The sequence below is a fragment of the Tamandua tetradactyla genome, chromosome 13 (assembly GCF_023851605.1).
Source record: "Tamandua tetradactyla isolate mTamTet1 chromosome 13, mTamTet1.pri, whole genome shotgun sequence".
Classification (NCBI taxonomy): Eukaryota; Metazoa; Chordata; class Mammalia; order Pilosa; family Myrmecophagidae; genus Tamandua; species Tamandua tetradactyla.
Window position 1 is genome coordinate 18,896,904 of NC_135339.1, and position 18,502 is coordinate 18,915,405.

An 18,502-nucleotide genomic window follows, 5' to 3' on the forward strand; every position below is an offset into this window, starting at 1 on the left:
GACATTGAGATTGGACAAGAGAAGATGCAACAAGGAACATTTCTTCCTTCAATCTGCTGATGTGTGGGTGCCTGGAAGAGTAATCAGAGTTTGGGTGACCCAAGAGGTAGAATTAAGACCCAGGTGGGAACTGGAAGGGGACAGATTCCAGGTCAGTTTGAAGAAGTTGACAGCTCCACTAGTGAAGAGCTGAGCAATATTTCAAGCAGCTGATTCTGGAGGAAGTGATGGAGGCTATATGTCACCACCAACACTGTCATCATCGTCTTCATTATCCACATTATTATCACCATTATTTCCTGAGTGCCCACTAGGCAGCAGGTCCTCTGCTAAGCACTTTATATGCGTGTTCTAGTTTGCTAGCTACCAGAATGCAATATACCAGAAACAGAATGACCTTTAGAAAAGGGAATTTAATAAATTGCTGGCCCACAGTTCTAAGGCCAAGAAGATGTCCCAATTAAAACAAGTCTATAGAAATGTCCAATCTAAGGTATCCAGGGAAAGATACCCTGGTTCAAGAAAGCCAATGAAGTTCAGGGTTTCTCTCTCAAGTGGAAGGGCACATGGCAAGCATGGTCAGGGCTCTCTCTCATCTGGAAAGGCATGTGGCAAACACGGTATCATCTGCTAGCTTCTTCTCCTGGCTTCCTGTTTCATGACGCTCCCTGGGAGGCATTTTCCTTCTTCATCTCCAAAGGTCGCTGGCAGATGGACTCTGCTTCTCGTGGCTATGTTGTTCTGCTCTGCTCTCTCTGAATCTCTCTTTCTCCAAAATGTTTCCTCTTTTATAGGATTCCAGTAAACGAAGCAAGAATCACACAAATGGGTGGTGACACGCCTCCATCTAATCCAGTTTATCAACCACTCTTGATTAAATCACATCTCCAGGGAGATGATCTAATTACAGCTTCAAGCATACACTACTGAATAGGGATTAGAAGAAACGGCTGCCTTTACAAAATGAGATTAGGATTGAAACATGGCTTTTCTAGGGTACATACATCCTTTCAAACCAGCACAATGTGCAATCTCCCTTTAACTTGCTGCCACTTTCCTTTCTCACTCAAGCAGTTCTCCCTATAACCCTGCTTCCTTAGCTGAAGATGCTCTGGCAAGAGCTAGCATAGATAAGAATGAATGGAAAGGCCCTTTGCAAACTCTGAAACACTGTGCAGATATAAAGAGTCGACAATAAGAGACTAATAATGATAATAATTATAACAATAATACCCTAATAGCTATCATTTCTCAAGTGTTTTCTAGGTGTCAGATCCTGTGCTAAATACTTTCTATCTTCTTTAATCCTTACACAACCATATAGGCATAATGATCTTCATTTTTATAGATGGGAAAGCTGGCAATCAGAGTCAACTAATTAGTTAATTAAATTGTCCAAGGTCATGCTTCTAGAAAGGCACAGAGCTGGGATATGATCCCAGATTCGTCTGCCACTGACACATGGCTCCTGATTCTATGCCATCTTTCCCTTCATACCAGACCCCTATAGTTGATTTTCTTACATGGGGAGTATCTTTTATTTTTCTGGCACAACGTGACCATTTTCCAAGTAGAGCTCAACTCTTTGGAGGTCTTCTTCCCTGTGCCATTTGGGGGGGGGGGCGGGAACACCAAATACCTTGATGCTGCCAGTCTGTCGCAGGCCATGTGGTCATTCTGTCTTCAGGAGGTAATTTTGGTCACAATTTTCCTACACTATCCGGACAAGTGACATGATTAGGCATAATTCTTCCTTGTGGTTGCTCCTAGCCTTCCTGAAATACCCATCCAGGATCATGCTGGCTGCACCACCTTGGATGGAATCCAGAAGTTTTTATGGAACACGTCTTGAAACTGGTTAACAATTTAGGGATAATGTGGCTATCAAGGTAATACGCTCATTCATGTACAACAAAACCTTCCCCTGTGCTAAGATGACCTCAGAGTCATGCATATCAGTCTGAAAATAGGGACATTGCTCAGAGGAGGACCAACAGTCAAATGAAAATTTGATTGCAGAAATAATTAGATCTCAGAAATATTTGACTTCAGAGAAGGGACCCCAAGTTGAGAAACAAAAGGCAAAAGTATTGGTATTTGGTAGGTTGGAATTCCAGGCTACAACTCCGGGGATACAGCCTGCTGCTGGTGGAATGGTCAGTAGAAGGAAAAGCCTTTTCAAAAGATTCCATTGGGGAATTTTGCAGCCTCTGAGTTCCCAATGTATTTTCATAAGTGGAGCTCAAACTACCCTTTCCCTACCCCAGGCTTGATGACTCGTCTCTCCCACAACACTTTATACATTTTTTAAGTTAATGGTGCTCTGTGCCCAGAGAACAACTGATGCGCAAGTGCTTCCCTGAATGGGTGAGTCATAGGATGTCTTGTGGCAACTGAAGGCCAGTTTGTTTCAGGATAAATAGTCTTATTGTGTTCTGTGTGCTTTATCTCAGTTAATTTCCCATAGCCAGCCTAGGTATTAGGATGGGAAGACAAATTAGCGTTTTTTTTTTGTTTGTTGGTTTACTTGTTTTGCCATAACCAGCTGCCAAAGTAGGCTGGACAGTCCTAATCTCCCAGGTCACATCCTCCACCAGGAGGTAAGCACTAGGTTATAGTTTGAGGTTCCCTGGCTAAATCAAGTCCCCTCTCCGAGTTTGAGACATCTTCCTGGTAAGCTTTGTTGGTGGGGAGCTGGCTTTTCTTCCCAGTGATGTACATGTTGAAAAACCAATCATGCTTTCTACAAAGATGTCATGGGTGACACATGCTATGATGGGGAGAGAGAGAAACTTCTGAGAAATACGTACCTGACACTAGACACTCTATCTGACCATCTTGATGGGAGTTTTCATCAGAGGCTTTGGAAGCATTGGCTTCCATGCAGTCTCGGAGCCTTCTCCAGCTCTCGGCTGTAGCGAGGCCCACGGGTCACCTGTGGTTAGTGACATATTAGGCAGTGGTGGCTCCCACTGGCATGTGCTGTGGGTAGCTTCTCTTTCCTGCAGCAACCCTCAGGAAACTCTTAGCAAATGCAGCTCCTCTGATTCTGTAGATTCTTGTTCTTGCTTATAGAGTTCCCAGCCTGCTTCCTGACAGCTCTCTTAAGGAACTTGTTCCAAAATTCCAAGAGCTGGGAAGCAAGTCACCGTAAAAACACAGTTACACCTTGAGCATCTACTCCCCCAATGAGATGTTCCCTGAATTACAGACAGAATTTGCCGGGTTTTGGTGAGTGTCTGAGCTCAGGGAGCACTTGGTAATAGCTCCAAATTCTCTTTCCTGTGTCCCACTTTGGCATAATCAGGCAAACCAAATCCCATGGGGGTTCCCTGCTGCTCCCTGAAATGGGCAAGTAAAGCATCTCCATGACTCCCAGGTTACTTTCAGTTTTGCTGGGGACAGCAGAGCCTTGTTCAACAAGCACAACTGAGGTTTGCTTGCAGAGCTCAAACTGGCTCTGAGAATTTATGTTTTCACTGTACAGAGGCAAACCTCTCCCATTATTTTCTTCCTCTGAAGAGGTACAGATCTTGTCACAGTACTTTAGGGAATGGAGGGCCTGATGGAAGCAGCTCCAAGGATACAGGAATATTAGTTTCCTACCACAAGTAATCACTCCCCCTTCACACTTGATCCTCTCACCACTATTGGCATTTTGGGCCAGATAATCCTTTGTCTGGGGGGCTGTCCTGTGCATTACAGGATATTTACCAGAAACTTTGGCCTCTACTTACTAGATGCCAGTATGCCCCATCTCCATAGATGTGGCAATCAAAAATGTCTCCAGACACTGCCAAATGATCCCAGCAAGAGGTGGACAGTGGGGTGGCAAAATCACCCTGATTGAGAACTGCAGATTTAGTTATACCAATCTGCATGGAGTTCCCCGTACACGTTACCATACACGCATTTGGGGATTGGCTCATCTTTCTACTAACAGGGCTGCTTCCCTCCTCCCCCAGTTTCTTGACAGCCAACACTTGATCCTCCTTCCACTTAGACTTCTCTCCCAGGAAACCTTCCCTTTCTTCTCTCCCTCCTACCGGGACCTGCACACTGACCAGGTAGGAGGAAGTCACTGTTTATGCATCTGTGAGCTCCTAGGGATTCAGGACAGCGTCATATTCCAGTTCATCCCCAGTGCCCGGTGGAGTACTTGGCACCTAGTGGGCACTTGGCTAGTGTGCTCGGACAAGTTTCTCAGCCTCTGAGTCTCAGTTATCTCGTATGTCAAATAATCATCATAAAATCTACTCCTGTGGCATTGCTTGTTTTGTATGTCCTTCCCTTTATCGATCATGAGGTTTGGGTTGGGGGTTTGGATGATAATAGCCCACCCCCCCAGGCTGGGTAGGAACTTGACTCAAGCTTGTTGGATCACGGTGGCTTAGCTTCCTGAACTCATTGGGGGGTTAGGGGTGGCCATGTGATCCAAACTTGGCCAGAGCCCTTGGGTGGGAGGTAGGGAGGTTCTATTGGGAGATCCAGTTTTGACCTTGCTTATAACTTTAGATTGAGTCAAATTGGGTTTCTGTTTTCTGCAACCAGAATGATACTAATAAAACACATCATAGGAGTCCTTTGAGGAGTAGAAACAACATCTATAGAATAGTTAGTGTGGTACCCGGCATCCAGATACTCAAAAGATGCTTTTTTTTTTTAAGTAATGTATCATAACGTTACAATAAAAAAGAATCACTATTTTAACCCATATTTGAATATGGGCTATTGAAATTTGTTAGGTACTTCTCTTCCTTTGGGTCTTTGCTCCTACAGCTACCTCTGCTTGCCCTGACTGCCCTTCTTCATTCCACGTTCCACTTACATAAGTTCCTTTTATTCTTGCCTCAAAGGCTATTTTTTTTCTAATATTAGAACAGTTAATCCACTTTCTTTTGGATAGAATTTATCTGGTATACCTTTCCCCAGTCCTTTACTTTCAACTTTTCTGTGTTCTTAAATTATTGATGTTTCTGGGAAAGAGCACATGGCTAAACAATTTCATGCCAATCAGGTAATTCTTTTCATTAGTTAGTGAATCTATTTGCATTCACCGTCATCAAACTTTTTGCTGTCCCCTCCACTCACTCCCGGTTTTCTTTTGTGCCTCCTTTTTCCCCCATTCATCTCTCTCCGATTCTTATTCTTTCACGGGTTACTCCAAATTTTTGCTTACTTGACTTTAAGCAATCTCCAATTAATCCATACCTCTACTTCCTTACAAACAATCTAAGACTCTTGATATGATTTAATCCTGATGCACTGCCTCTGTTTAACATGTTACTGGCATCTGGTATTTTGGTCCCATCTTGTTTTGACACCACCCGAATTCATCACTAATGTTATCGTTGGTGTATACCATCAATGCTAGTTTAGATTTACCCATATGGCCATCAGTATCTTTGTTTATCCATTGTGAATCAATTCTTCATTACTCCCTTCTGAGTTTAGTTTCTTTGTTCGGGAAGTTTAACCTTTAGAAATTCTTTCAGAAAGAGTCTGTTGGTGATAGAGTCCCTCTGTCTCTATTTGTCCAAAAGTGTTTTATTTCAGTCCCATGTTTGAGTCACAGTGTGGCCCAGCATAGAATTCTAGGTTGACAGTTATTTTTATTCAGACCTTTGAAGATTTTATTCTACTGTCCCCTGGTTTCATTTTGTTGCTGTTGAGAAGTCTACCGTCTAATTGTCATTCCTCTGTTGGTAATTTCTCTTTTCTCTGTTGTTACTTTGAATATTTTACTCTTTGGTGAATTATGATTTCTCTACAAAGTATCTAAAGGCAGCTTTTTGTTTATCCTGCTTGGAACTTATGCTTCCTTGAATCAGTGGATTCTTGTTTTTCATCAATTCTCAGCCATTATCTCTTTGGATTTTGCTTTCCCCCAAGCTCTCTGACCTTCTTCTGGAACTCACATTAGATATAAAGACCTTCTCATTCTATCCTCTTATAGAAATGCTCTTATTTCTATCTTTTTTCTTTCTCTATCCTACAGTCTGAGTACATTTCTCCAATCTATTTGTACTTGCCTGATTTTTATATTTCAACCAAATCTAATCTGCTACTTAATCTATCCACTGAGTTTTAAAATTTTCAATGGCCAACTTTTTTTTTTAATGTGCAGAAGTTCCATGTGGTTTTTCTCCATATATGCTTTTTTTCCGACCATGTCTTTTTCCATTTAAAATTTAAAAATTCCTTTTATGCCCTTAAAAATTTAAAAATTGTTAATTTTATTGTGTCTATCACATTATTCATTTATATGAAGTTCTTGGCAGTCTTTCTTTCATCTGCTGATTATTTAATCTTTCTTTCATCTGCTGATATTTGCTCATGATTTGATTGTTTCTTCATGGGCTTTGAAATTTTGGGTTGTGAATTCATATTCTATGAGGCTTTATCTTTGGGAATCCTTTCCACCTTGAATTGAAGGTGTGTGTCTTCCTTTTTTTTTTCTTTTGGTATTCTCAGCAGTTAATGTACCTTTGTATGCAAATTAGATGCTCAATAAGACTTTCTTGGTTGATGATATGACCAGCCTACAAAAAAGAGGCAGAATCTCCTAGAAGGGGATAGAAGGGGACCCCATTTTCCCACCACATTCCTTCCAAGCATTTGCTTATGAACTTGTGAGATTTTCATTGTTGAAGAGATGTAAATTCTTGAGACAAAGGAACGCAGCTGGCCTTGGGAGACAAGAGATGAGCAAAGGTTCTGGACGAGGGGAAAAGAGGATGGAAGAATCCATCATCACAGGAAGAAGAGACAACACTGAACAGCAGTGAAGGTGATGCCACAAGAGCTTCGGCGACCGTGGGCTGAGATGGGGCAGCCGAGACAAGAGTGACAGGGGTCTGTACCGAAGGAATAGGCGGCACCTCATTGCGTTGATCAGAGGATGGGCCCGCAGAGAAAGTGGGAAGAGGCATCTATAATTAGTCATCTACTTTTATTAATAATAGCAAAGGACAGTGAAGGGCCAACACTGAACCATGCGCCAGGCACTGTGCTAAGAGCTTTCCCTGGATTATTCCATTTGACCTCATAACCACTCGAGGAGGAACTTGTATTATCCCTGCTATATAAATGAGGAAACTGAAATTCGAGCAGCTAAGAAACCTAACCCACATCCCACAGCCAGGGCGTGGCAGAGCTGAAATTTGAACCCAGAGCAGGAACAGGCAATCGCTTTGGGGCTGAACTAGCACCTGCATCGGGATATGGTGTAAAATACGTATAGTAGCTACGCCAAGGCTCCCTCCTACACCAGTGGGGAGAGCAGCTGTAGATGGGAAGACCCCATTGACCAAAACTGCACATTGCACCAAGTGCATGACACCCGGGGGGGGGCTAAATAAATATTTACCTGGTAAATAAAGAATATTTTTCCCTTTGTAGAAGTGAGTTGCTGAGCACTGGAAAAGTGGAATAAGACATGTTACAACGAGTCATTCTCCTCCCCTTTCCCTTCCCTTGGCTTTCAAAGTCTGTACAGTCAGCTGGAGAAACCATTCCCTGGTCATCTTCCCTGGCACGGAGGCTGGGCTGGGGCCTTCTGAGGATGTGTGGGGTGCTACAGGCCAATAAAGGGGCTGGGAAAGCACTACCTGGCTGCTTGCAGCCTCTCCTGGCTTGGGCAGCACTTTCTAGATATCGATTGTGCGGAGTCCTATTATTATAAATCCTCCACTTGGTGTTCTAAGCAGAATACAAAGTGAAGAGGACTTCTCCCCGAGCCCACCCCCTGCACACACACAGCCTGGTCTCCTATCCAGCCAGTGCAAACCCCAAGCCTTTGTAGGACTGGGGTCACCATGCTGTAGGCCAGTGGTCTGAGACAGCCCCAGCATCTCAGGCATTGCTTTGCCCTGGGAGAGGAGCCAGCCCGGAGTGAGCAGGCGGTGAGGGTCACCTGCCGGGAACTTGCCACCAGGGCTCTGTATCTTTCCTTTATAAATATTAAGGTTTATAATAATCTTAAATTACTCATCTCTTGTGGTTGAAGCTTTGGAACCCCTTTACATTGTCTGTGCTCTGCGAGGGAAGCAGAGGAGCAAGAAGAGGCTACCAACTTGGACTCATGTGCTCATTTCTCTTTCTTTTTAGTTCTCTGTGTCCCACTCTCATTACTTTTTCTTTTCTTCCTGCTCCTTCCCTGCTCTGTCGGTTTGCTTTATGTGAATTTTCCATAGCTCCACCCTCCAACGTCTTCCTTCTTCCCAAAGGCCACAGCCCCCATAGGCAGTTCACCCTGCCTCCCACCAGCCTCCCTGCAGCCTGAGAAGGGGCCTGGCTGGCCTGCAAACCCAGGCCTCCCTCCTCCCACCACCCTGGAGGTGCTTCAAAGCTCCCACCTGGGCCCTGGCTGAGCCGGGCTTCCAGGGAGAGGGGGTGAGCTGCCAGCTGCCCTTGCTGAGTTGAAAGCCTCCAGCCTGGGAGCATTTCCTGGCCTGACTGGGACGCGGCCCCTGCAGGGGGTAGAGGCCCAGATGTGGGGGGTGAGCACCCGCATGCCTGCCGAGAGCCCCCGGGGACTTCTGAGGTCCTCTCTGCTGACCCACGGGGTGGGCTCACCTGGCAGGTGGGCTCCTGACAAGGCAAAAGGCCCCATGGAGCTCAGAGCCTCAGATTAGCATTTTAAAGAAAGGTCAGCAAGAAAGGAATTCCAAGGCCTGCTGGGAGCAAAAGGGATGGTGGCTGGGGAGAGTTCATCACTGCCACCTCTGCCTCCTCCAGGGGCTCACTGACCAGGTGGCACTTGAGAGGACAGCAAGGACACGAGATGATAAGCAAGAAGAGGTGGATTGTAACTTCAGTTTATGAGCAAAGGGCGGGTTACTTAATATCTCTAAGCTTTACTTTCCTCACCTCTAAAAAGAAAAAGTCAGACAAAATGACCTCTAAAGTCCCTTCCTGCTCCTGTGCTATGGTGGCTCCTGGGGCGGGGGGCCAAGTCTGGGGACTCCTGAGCCTGCTGACGTCACATACCTGGCGGGCAGGCCTGGGAACCAGCCCCGGCTCCGTGGGGTGCGGGAGAGGTATTTGCCCTCTCTGAGCCTCAGTTCCCACCTCTGTAAACTTGAGCTAACACTTGGTGCTAACCCAAGTGGAAAAGCACAACATTTCGCAGAGGAAACTGTTTAGCCTTGAGCCGTGCGTGAGCGATTTTAGTTTAGCCTTGACCCTGGCGTTATGAGAGTCATCCCCTTTCCAATTTTCTCTCAAACCTTATTACCACAGAAGCAGTCAGCCCGCCTGCTACGACACTCTCCAATTTCTCCTTTTAGCAGAGAGTCCAGGCCAGCTGATAACACCAAGCCCTGATTTAATAATGTCACTTCTATTTATCGTGTTTATTTTTACACTTCTATGTATAGCAAGCGAGGCTGGTTTTCCATTAAGGTGGTGTTATAGAATTTCCTTTTGAAATAAATTTAAGTAAATAAAGTAACTGAACTTGAAGAGAAGTATTTAGTAAGTCATTGCAAGGAAAGCCTCATGATATGGCCTAAACTGTGAAGACTCGGGGAAAGGTTTGCATTACCTTTTGGGATGTGCCAAGTACTCACCGTGTCCCTTACCTCAGGAGGGGCTCATCATCACTGTTACTGCACTGGAAGGAAGGGGGCTCTGCTCATTTTATGGAAGGTTGAACTTAAATGCTGTCTCTTCCTTTGGCTTGCTGTGGGTTCTCAGAGAAATAGCTGAGTCACTCTGTGCCTATCCCCTTAGCTCTCAGGTAGTGCTAATGATATCAGTCTTTCTGGAAGACCCATGGATGAGAGAGCAGAGCGCCTCTGGGCACTGCAAAGTAAGGATGAATTCTGTTCAGCCTTTAGATTGGTTCTAACTCAAATGGTCTTCCCCACCGAATTTAATGGAAAGTCATTTCAATGGGCCCCCAACTTATGAACCACTGCATTTCTACACTAATGACAAAGGGGCTAGAATTCCCATCTGAGCTATTGAGAATATATTTTATCTTCTGAAATAAAAGCTACTTGTGCATACCAAACAATCTGTCTCAGTAAAGTGTGACCAAGAGAGAACTTGATGGAAGAGCCAAGAGCAAGTCAAATAAAAAGCTTTCAGCCTGTGACTATACATCACCCAGGAGTCCCCAGCACTGCTAGGACAGCTGGTGGGTGACTTTGCTCAGGTTACAGGTTTCAGTTCTAAGGAGGGAGAAAAAACAATGAGATTTATAGATGACCAAAGGGATGTTTGCAGGTCCCCAATTCAGCATAACATATTGCAGAGAAAGCATTTAACACAGTGTCCTGGTGCTCCCTGAGTCTCTCGTAAAACAAGGGTATAGCCAGTTGCCAGGCAGCGTCCCATGAAGCAGAGTGCTGTAGGCAGGTGTCCTTTGGAACTATATGGCATTTGGGCTCCTATGAAGCTGTCAAGGTCCTCCAAGATGCTCCCAACAGCATGGTTTCAGCCCCTGGAGAAACCAGGAGTCACTCTTCTTTGTGTTTGGACTTGTCAGAATGGCTGGGCAATTGGCAGCATCCCCCATACTCTCAGCTCCCCTACTGGATTGCTTGGAGAGCCATGCCAAGCCCACTGGGAAAGTTCTCTGGTGGCAGACTCAAGGTCTCTCCTCCCTGTCCACAAGCAGAAGTCCCCAGAGTGGGGTTTCATACACCCTGGGAAACTTACAGCATTCTCCTGCTGAAACCTGGCAAACCCTTTCCATAAAGACTTCTAATGATCTTTTCTTTTGAACATGGGGGCCAATTTATTGCTGTGTTTCGTTGATGGCCTATTCTTCTGCAACTCCCAGGACATTGCTAGATTGGAGTTTTCTTTTGCTTGCTTTTTCAAAAAAAGAGCACAAGTAAGATTCCTTAGTTTTACAGCCTTGCCTCTCACAAAAATAACATGGATAATAATTTTTTCTGCCATTATTAAATTATTGTCTCATTTTGGGGAAGCAGGAAGCTTGGCAACTGTGGACACTGAAGCTGAAGAAGAGATGTGACTTCAAGGGGGGGGCGGTGAATGGTCAATGTGAACCTCAGAGGATTCTGCTTTTGATAATGTCGTACCAAAAGCAGGCACCTGTAGAGCAAGTCAGAAGTGGAAATAAATAAAATACTCCAGAGATGTCTGACTTCCCGATGACTCTCTTTTTGTGAGCTGGAGGGTTTTTTCCAGCGGGAAGAATGGCTTCAGCATTGTTCATATCTGCAAATGAGGCAAAAGCGGCGAGGCTAAGTCCCAAGCAAGCCCTGCCACCTGAGCAAAGCCATGGACATGGTCCCCTTTTATGGTGTGGTCATTAGATTATCTTGGAGCAGTGGTTGAGCACTTAACTCCTAGATGGCCGGAAATCTTGAACCAGAGATAGTGCAAAGGTCAAAGCAGGGACCCTCTATGAAAAGGATTAGAAAGGCTATTGATCCGAAGGAAGAACAAAGTGTGGGCTATTTAGGAGAACCTTCCCTCTGGCGCCTTGTCTTCCCACCAGTTAAAATGCTTGGACTACATTTTGCTCTGCCTACTTCCCAGAGGTAAGCTGCGTGGTGCTGGTGTTCGGAAGGAATGGCAGTGACCACTGATATGGAAGGGAGGTAGGAATTTGTGAAACTTATTCTGGAAGCCCTGCAAAATGGAGGTCAAAGACAACTTCTGACCAGGGCACGGCTTATGAGTTGGGTCAACTTTGACCCAGAAATTGCAGCTAGTTTTGGGGACTGAAGATAATGTTTTTGCAAGTTTGCATCTTGGCTGGCATCAGGGACAGTTATTGGGGGGGACAGGGAGGCATCACAATTATTAATTTCCCAAAGACGTTGGGTTTGATGTGTTCGGAAAGGGAAGGGTTATTCTTCAGGTGTCACGTCCTGGCTCAAAAAAAATCCTTCATTGGATTGAAACTGAAAGATATGATAAGGGTGGGAGGGAGGCTGGGGAGGTGCCGCACAGCTGGGCTGGCTCACACATGTGCCTCTCTGTCACACACATCCGCACATCCTAGAAAACACGTGCTTGGGTCTAGGATATACAAATATCAGTGCAAGTCTTCTTTGGATATCCTTTTGACTACTATGAATAATTTCCCCACAGTTTTAGGACTTACTTAAAAAGTTGTTAAATTTTGGAATCACCTAAATGCCAACAGGATGAATATTATTAATTTATTTAAAAAATGTTTTCCAAGGTATTTAAATGACATTGAGAAAAGGCTTACAATGTATATTGCAAAATCGGAGAGAACATAGGATAAAAAGTAGAAGTCTAATCTAATCCTAGTTTTTCAAAAATACACACCCTGGGAAAAGCATGAAAAAATATATAAAAATATTACTAGGGGGTGGTGCGATGATGGCTCAGTGGCAGAATTCTTGCCTGCCATGTTGGAGACCCAGCTTCGTTTCCTGGTGCTTGCCTATGTAAAAAAAAGAAAAAGAAAAGAAATATCACTAGGGTTTATCTGTGGGTGGGGGGATTCCAGATGAGTTTTGTATTCCTTTATGAAATTTTTATTTCCCACATTCTTTGCAATCAGTAATTATAAGCAGAAATAAATAGGGAATACCTATTTATAAAAAATGAATCTCTCAGAGGTTGTTCTCTGAGTCTCTCCATTTTGGGGACCAGTACTCCCTTCCGGGACTCAGAGGCCCCTGGGGCATCATTTCAAGGTTTGGGCCAATGTACTGTCCCCCCCGCCCCCCCCATTACAAATCACAAAGAGAATTTGCTCCAGAGGAAGCAGAATCCTTGTCATGTCAAGGAGCTTGGCAGAGCTAAGCCTCAGTTTCCTTTCCTGTAAAGTGGGACAATCACTATTGCTCTGCCATGTACCATGAAGATTTGTTTGTTTGTCTGTTTATTTTTTAAAATTTATTTATTTATTAATTAAAAAATTTAAAAATGAACTAAAACATTAACATGTGATCATTCCGTTCTACATATATAATCAGTAATTCACAATATCATCACTTAGTTGTATATTCATTTTCTTAGAACATTTGCATCAATTCAGAAAAAGAAATAAAAAGACAACAGAAAAAGATATAAAATGAAAACAGAAAAAAAAAGATTATATATACCACATTCCTTACCCCTCGCTTTCATTGATCACTAGCATTTCAAACTAAATTTATTTTAACATTCGTTCCCCATATTATTTATTTTTATTCTATATGTTCTACTCATCTGTTGACAGGGTAGATAAAAAGAGCATCAGACACAAGGTTTTCACAATCACACAGTCACGTTGTGACAGCTATATCATTATTCAATCATCATCAAGAAACATGGCTACTGGAACACAGCTCTGCATTTTCAGGCAGTTCCCTCCAGAGTTCCCTCTCTGTTACATCTTGAATAACAAGGTGATATCTACTTAATGCATAAGAATAACCTCCAGGATAACCTCTCCACTCTGTTTGGAATCTCTCAGCCATTGACACTTTGTCTCATTTCACTCTTCCCCCTTTTGGTTGAGAAGGTTTTCTCAATCACCCGTGAAGATTTTAGGAAGGCTAAAGGAGCTAAGAAGGTTGGCTGTTTAGAAGGAAACACAGTGGAGACTTAAGGGGACTTAGGGTATCCCAAGGCAATCATAGCTTAGATCTGACATCAAATCACTGCACAATAGGAACCCTGTAAGCCATCATTATCACAACAGTTTACATGATGATAAGACCGATAACTGGAAATTAATATTATTGTGGTTGCAGTTTTTTCTTTCTTTTTTTTTTTTCTGTGTAGTTGGACTTTCCTTTGGAATTTTCACATCTCAAATTTCCCACTGTTTTAATAAGCCCCTTTTCAGAATCACAAATAATGTTCATGTATACCAGACACAGCCACCAGAGGACGATAGATCACTTAGAGTGGCCACCTGGCTTCTCCATAGCAAAATCAAATTTACGTCAAGAGTATTGGAACTGTGTTCAGGACCCAGAAAAATAAAATTCAGTATACCTTAATTATGATGCTGGATCAGCATTTGAGTAAATAACCTTTTTTGTTCTCTTAGCTTTTACTTTCATCACTCAGCTTTTTTAGTTTGTGTATTTATGCACTTGTATTTATTCATTTATTTAAATTAATTAGGATTATTCAGGTTAGAAACTTTTGAAACCCGAAGCCTCTGGTTTGCTTTGAAAGCTGTTCCAGACACATACATATGAATATGGTAAAGAGGCTGCCCTGCTCTCTGGGAAGTTTAAAAAAAAACAATTTTGCTAGTTGAAGGTTTACAGAAAAATCACGCAAAAAGTACAGAGTTTTTATATTTACCCCTCAACCTCACCCCTCACGTAGAGTTTTCTCTGGGAAGCTCTTAAGTGCATTTAGAAACAGGTAAGTGGCCTGCGTTGTTTTCATAACTGAGGCTGACGTTTTGCTTAGAGCCTTTAGTTCTTGTAAATGGCCTGAATTTCCAGGCTGCAGACACATCTACAGTAAGTGAAAACGCACTGAGGCTCTCTGCAGGTGATGGTCAATACTATTCACATTTCCCAGGAAGTCCCAGGGTGTGGGGCTCCGGAGCTGACGCCCATCAGCTGCAGGGGCTCAGCTGTGCACGCACGCTGGAATCGGCCAGCAGTCTGGTGGGGTCCCTGTGGGCTCAACCAAGGCTGTGTATGAGAGGATGGACCGTTGAGTTGCCTTGGCTCACTTCTCTCCAACCAAGGGGCCTTGGGGTGCAAAAGAGCAAAGTGGGGACAGGGAGCAATAATCCCCAGTCTTGTGGGGCACACTACACATACTTGGCTTGGGGGGTCAAAGATCTGGCTTCCGGTCTGTTTGACCATTTGAATTTTGAGTCACAGTAATTGCAACCAGGATCAGCACAGTACTTTTTCATTCTCACAGTAATCCTTTGAGGTAGGCAGTGCAGTTCCTGTTTTCGTTCCAATTTATAATCTTTGTACAAAAAAGATACTAAAGGACCATTTTTAAGTTTGAGGTTCCATTATGTCCGTGCAGAACCTCTTCCTAAATTGGTAAGGCCAGGTGCCAGGTTTTTTGAACCTGGAGAAGTTTGCAGACACTAAGAAGGTGGCTGGAGAACACTGGGCAAAAGACTGATTACATCTTTGGTGGATGGTGGCCTTTTCTCATTCAGCGCATCCCAGTGCGGCCATTCTGGGAGGTGGTGAGGGATAGAGATTGGGATGGTAGGATATGGAGTTTGACAGCGAGGGTGTCTAATAAGTCCCAACTAATGCTAGGTTTCGAATAACACAGAAGTTGCTAAAAGCTTCCCTCTGCAAAGGCAGCGGTGATGAACAGAGTAGACAGAGATGGTGTCCGGGGGGCCTCTTGAAAGATGCTGAGATGATGGAGGTGGCAATGGAGGAGAAACACAGCAGGGGATTCTGCGTCGAGAGGAACAGAAGTCAGAGCAACCAGTGGCCTCTTGCTAAGCCCTGGACTGTCATTTCAGGGGAATTCAGGTTGCAAGGATGTTCTGAAAAGCCAGGAGGGGCTACACTGGTTAGCAGAAGCTCAATTTTGTGAGGGGAGGGAATCCACTCTGGAGGCTTCATATCCCACTGGGGAGAGAGTGCTATCCTTTATATAACAGGTGTTTCACATATATATATATATATATTTTTTTTTACATGGGCAGGCACTGGGAATCAAACCCAGGTCTCCAGCATGGCAGGCGAGAACTTTGCCACTGAGCCACCATCACACCACCTTATCGGTGTTTTACTTTTAAACCTCCTGTCTTGGACTTGAGTTAAGGGAAGTCTTTAACTTTCTTGGCTTATGATTAAGGCATGAAGGCAGTAAGTACAGCCATTCAGAAGGCTAAGAGGTGCCTCAATGCTGCACTAGCTTTCTTGCACTTCCCCACAGCACTTCAGGGCCAACTCCCTCAGCCCAGTGCTGCAGAGGACCCAGGACCTTTTCATGCATGAGACCAATGTGGCGGGGATGTGTTCAGAGTGGGTGCAGGACCCGGAGGAGGAGGCTGGAGGTGCCATCTGGATGACAGGGAGCCAAGCCTCATGCACTTGACTTTCTGGACAACACTGCCTTCAGCTCTCTTTCACCTACTGCTTTTTGAGAACCAAATGCCCAATTCAGCCCATTTTCCCCTTTGATCTTGTCCTTGACTTCTTTCTTATGACTGTAATGACAGTGTTCCCTGAGCCCAATGAATGTATTCTATAAAAGGAAGAGAAGCTTCCAACATTCCCCTCTGCCTCTCTATCCAGCTCAGCCTCCCTTGCCCCCTTTCTCCCACATCCATTGGCCTCCAAGGATGAGGGGAGGGGCTGATCTTTGACACAGCCAGAAACAACCCCAGTCTGTGCAGTTCGGAGCTTTAACCTGGGCCCTCACACTCCAAGAAGGGCTGGAAGGAAACCGAGATTTCCAATTAGGCTTAAGCTACTGAGCCGGGAACTTTGCAGGTAAAACCGTGTAGGCACTGGGAGGACAGGGTGACCATCTCCCTTATAATTAGCATTGGGAAAACCTGTGGTCCCACTGGTAGCATAAAGGACAGTGTCCAAAAGGGGCAAAGTTTGAAAGTATAAGGGGGGATTCCCCGGGTGGGATAGGAATAGCGGCTGTTTAACAAACCCACACTCCTTCAGCTTTAAGGGAGGAGGAGGGAAGACCCTAAATGGGAAAAGATGAGCCTGAACGGAGCCTGGCACGCTCTTCCCCAGCACCCTCATCTATTGCCCACTGGGGCCTACACCATACCTGAGGCCAAGTCTCCTCTGATCTTCTCTTGCCTTGCTCCCGCCCCCCACCATTCCCCTTAGGCAGCCTCTGTCATTTAATAAGGCAAAGGCAAAAAAACCCCATCTGCTGTTATCCCTGCCCTCCAGACCAAGACGGGGCACCAGGGCACCTAGGAAAAGGAGAAAGAGTAAACTGGGGAGGTATGTGTGTGTGTGTGTGTGGGTGTGTGTCCTGGAGAAGGGTCCCGAGGATCTTGGGGCACTCAGCCTGTGGAATTCAGTTGACAGCTGGCCACTCCTCCCCTCCCCTCTGGGGGCTCCTTTGGAAACCACCACCTGCCCCTGGCGGCCCCGAGTTGCCCAGGGCGCTAAGCTCGCGGGCAGCCCCCTAGAGAGGCGCCCAGTCTTGAGCCAGGGCTTGGGGCGCTCTGCCCTGCGCATAAAGAATCAGGGGCGCGTGCGAGGTCTCCCTTGAGGGGCTGTGCGTCTCTTGTCTAGCCCCAAGGCAGGGCGAGCGAGCGCGGCGAGCCTCCTCCCCTCCTACGGAGGGTGGCCTGAGTCCGCGCCCGCTCCAGTTGCTGCAGCTGCTGCTGCTGGCGGCTGCGGGGAGCGCAGGGCGCGCGCCGAAGAGGCTCGGGCGGAGAGGAAGGGGACGAGGAGGAGCCGGGGGCGAGGAGGAAGAACGAGCGGAGGCCGCGGAAGCTTAGCGACTTGGGGATCCCAGGAGGATGGGCTAGGCGGCGGCAGCGGCCCGGCAGGCGGACGCGGTGAACCTGCCGCGGCGCGGCGCGCACAGGGGCGGAGAGCTGGAGCTGAGCTCAGCTCCGAGAGGAGGCGGCGGGGGCGTCGGGGGAGGAGGGGGCTGATTCTACATTATTAACGAGTTCCCGCCTAATAAGCAGGAGAGCGGCTCCTTGGGGGCGTGGGAGGCGCGCGGCGCGGGGGGTGGGGTCCCCGGCCGGAGCGCAGCGCACACGGGTGGCGCACGGCGGGCGGGCGGCGCGGAGGGCGCCGGGGCCCGCGCACAGAGCCGGGGCGGGCCCGGGGGCGGCGCAGACCCCCGGCGCGGGCGGCCCGCGGCTCCCCCTCGCTCTCCAGCGCTCGGGGCCAGCGCAGCCCCCGGGCGAGCTGGGCGCGGGCCGGGGGAGGGGGAGCTGCCGGCGCACTCCATCCCCCCTCCCCCCCGGACGGGCGGGCCGGCGGTCGGGGGGAGGGCGGGCGGCGGCGGCTCGCTGTATATATCTCCGCGCACCCCGCCAGGTCGCGCACAGCGCCCCGAGCCCAGGCGCCTCCCCGCCCCCCTCCCCGCGCTCCGCGGCGGCGGCGGCGGCAGTAGCAGCAATATGGCTGTTGAAGGGTGCTCGGGGTGGCGCTGGCGGCGGGAGGAGCTCCCCCGAGCCCCTGCGCCGGCTGCCCGTTGCTAGCTATGGCAAATGGTGGCGGCGGCGGCGGCAGCAGCGGCGGCGGCGGCGGCGGCGGCGGAGGCAGCAGTCTTAGAATGAGTAGCAATATCCACGCGAACCATCTCAGCCTAGACGCGTCCTCCTCCTCCTCCTCTTCTTCTTCTTCTTCCTCCTCTTCTTCCTCCTCGTCTTCGATCCACGAGCCCAAGATGGATGCGCTCATCATTCCGGTGACCATGGAGGTGCCGTGCGACAGCCGGGGCCAACGCATGTGGTGGGCTTTCCTGGCCTCCTCCATGGTGACTTTCTTCGGGGGCCTCTTCATCATCTTGCTCTGGCGGACGCTCAAGTACCTGTGGACCGTGTGCTGCCACTGCGGGGGCAAGACGAAGGTAACGCGCGCCCCGGGCGCCCGCCCCCTGC

General features: G+C 46.9%; 1 protein-coding gene across 8 annotated transcripts in view; it reads left to right on the plus strand.

Annotated features, from left to right (window-relative positions):
• The first annotated feature begins 18,102 nt into the window (after positions 1-18,102).
• The window catches only part of KCNMA1 (potassium calcium-activated channel subfamily M alpha 1), a 767,272-nt gene continuing 766,872 nt past the window's right edge, over positions 18,103-18,502 (plus strand). For all 8 annotated transcript variants that reach the window (XM_077124801.1, XM_077124802.1, XM_077124800.1 and 5 more), the window contains exon 1: positions 18,103-18,471. In XM_077124801.1, the coding sequence (XP_076980916.1) occupies positions 18,103-18,471 (369 nt within the window). The remainder of the gene's footprint in view (positions 18,472-18,502) is intronic.